The following is a 2,156-nucleotide window of genomic DNA, read 5'->3' on the forward strand; positions in this document are numbered from 1 at the left end:
TATGCAACCCCCCCTTGAGATGAGTCGTTGATGAGTACCATATAAGGTGTCAAAGTAGAGTCAAGGCAGAGGATGAAATTTAATCTTTTAAACCCAAGAATCGATATGAAGAAGACTACAGCCATTGTGTGATTTAGTTCAGACGAATTAAAACAAGATTAAATAAAAGCCCAACCGGCAAAGATACGCCAGAGAACACATCTGCTGAGGCTGGACTGCAGATGTGGGAATAGAACATGGTATCCTTTTTATGGGGTCACTATATAATATTTCAGTCCATACTCGTGATTAGTTTATTGTGGTAGAAAACAACGTCACTGAAAGATGTGTTCGTATGAGTTTGTGCAGTTTTTTTTTATTTTTTTTGTATACTTTATAAACTGGTTTAATAGCGACAGCATTGTCGTGGTAAAAGGTCGAAATACGAATATCAAGTCAGTATTGAACGAGTGTCGTACGTGCGATTGCTAAATCATTGCATGTGTGAAGTATACCTCAGCGGGAAAAACGTATTGTTTGCATACGTTTTCGTCAACCGCGTACTGAAGTTCGATATGGATCCTCCTCAGGTACTGCTCGCGGGGAGTCTGGTGCTGAGGAAGGAGGTTCTGAGAGCACACTCGAACATGGAGAACCACCTGTCGAAGAGCTGGTGCCTCCGGACGGTGGCTGGGGTTGGCTTATTGTTCTCGCTTGTGGGATCATGCAGGTGGGTAAAAGTACTTGCAGGAATTTTCTCTATTTCGGTGACGCACTCTGTAAACATAAATCCATTTACCCATCTATATATTTTTCTTCCTTTTTTTCCTTTCTTTTTACATACCCGAATGTGAGAAAAAAAATTACGCAATTGCATATAGATTTTTAACCTCCGTATCCCTGCCATAGTTCGTGCTACCGACGCTCTCCACGTGTTTCGGCCTCGTGTATGTCCGCCTCGTGTCGGCAGGATACACGAACTCCCAGGTGGCGCCCATCCCCGGCCTCTTGTATGGCCTCTCATGTCTCATCGGTGAGTACACGCCAGCTGCTCTAAGTATACTGTAGAGTGTATCTACACTAAAACACTGTATTGGCTTTGTAAATACACACACAAAAAAGGAAAAAAAAACTTACTGCTGTGTTGACAGTATTTTCAGCTATTTTTTACTCTAAATCCTGCTTCAACTTTATTCCCCTATTTAAAGAAAAAATCTTTATTGGTCCATTAGAAAGATTATTGTACTAACAGGTCCTCTGGCCACCAGCCTCAGCCGCTACCACGGCCACCGTCGACTAAGCGTTTTTGGCGTTTGTACAATGGCCGCGGGGGTGTTTCTCTGCGCCTTCTGGGACAACCTGATTTGGTTGTACGTCTGTTTTGGAGTTGTTGGAGGTAAGAGGCATGTTTGTGAAGGGCGCGTAGGAGGGCTTGTTTGACATGAGTCGTTTCTTTTTTCCTGCAGGCCAAGAAAACTAGAGAGCTAGGAGTGAATTAGGCTTGATCGTTGCACTGATTTCAGAGGGTTTTCTCCGGGTATATTTCTAATGTAGCAAGACACGGAAGCTTTAAAGTTATGTAATATATCTGGATGTTTAGGTATAAGTAAGTCCTTGGTGATTTCGTGCACAAACTCCGTGACTCGTCGTTCCAGGCTTGGGCCGCGGCATAGCGAACCCTCAAGGCTTCATCCTGGGCCAGATGTACTTCCGCCGAAGGAGGGTGGCCGCCAACGCCCTCTCGATGCTGGGCGCCTCGCTGGGCTTCATGGTGATGCCGCCCCTCGTCAGGTTCCTCGCCAACACCTACGGCCACCGGGGCGCCCTCCTGCTGTGGTCGGCGATCCTGCTGCATGCCCTCGTGGGCGCCGCTCTCTACCAGCCGGTCGAGTGGCACTTGAAGCCCAACCCTCTGGCCAACGTTCGCCTGGTCGAGGTCAGGCCGTGCCAGGAAGAGGGCCATAATGACACAAGGGTAAATGATGCGGATGATTTTGAGGGAAAGGAATTCGGAAATGAATCGCGCGCCACAGAAGCCGAAAGCAACTTTCAAATGCATCCTCTTGACCCTCGTCCCTGCCACAGGTTCCTCGGGTCAGCCACTTCTGAGGGGGAAGCACAGGTATTTCTCGCCGAAGCAGAGGGCGAGCGCGAGGGCTGCGGCAGAAGAAGGGGAA

At 47.7% G+C, this 2,156-nt stretch overlaps 1 protein-coding gene across 1 annotated transcript in view; it reads left to right on the plus strand.

Annotated features, from left to right (window-relative positions):
• LOC113809798 (monocarboxylate transporter 14) overlaps positions 1–2,153 on the plus strand; it is a gene marked incomplete at its 3' end in the record, with an annotated part of 4,251 nt that extends 2,098 nt beyond the window's left edge. Inside the window, 4 exon segments of the mRNA XM_070135683.1 lie at positions 570–709; positions 889–1,012; positions 1,232–1,375; positions 1,635–2,153. Of these exon segments, the coding sequence (XP_069991784.1) occupies positions 570–709; positions 889–1,012; positions 1,232–1,375; positions 1,635–2,153 (927 nt within the window).
• Positions 2,154–2,156: the final 3 nt, after the last annotated feature.

This window comes from Penaeus vannamei, chromosome 20, assembly GCF_042767895.1.
Source record: "Penaeus vannamei isolate JL-2024 chromosome 20, ASM4276789v1, whole genome shotgun sequence".
Classification (NCBI taxonomy): Eukaryota; Metazoa; Arthropoda; class Malacostraca; order Decapoda; family Penaeidae; genus Penaeus; species Penaeus vannamei.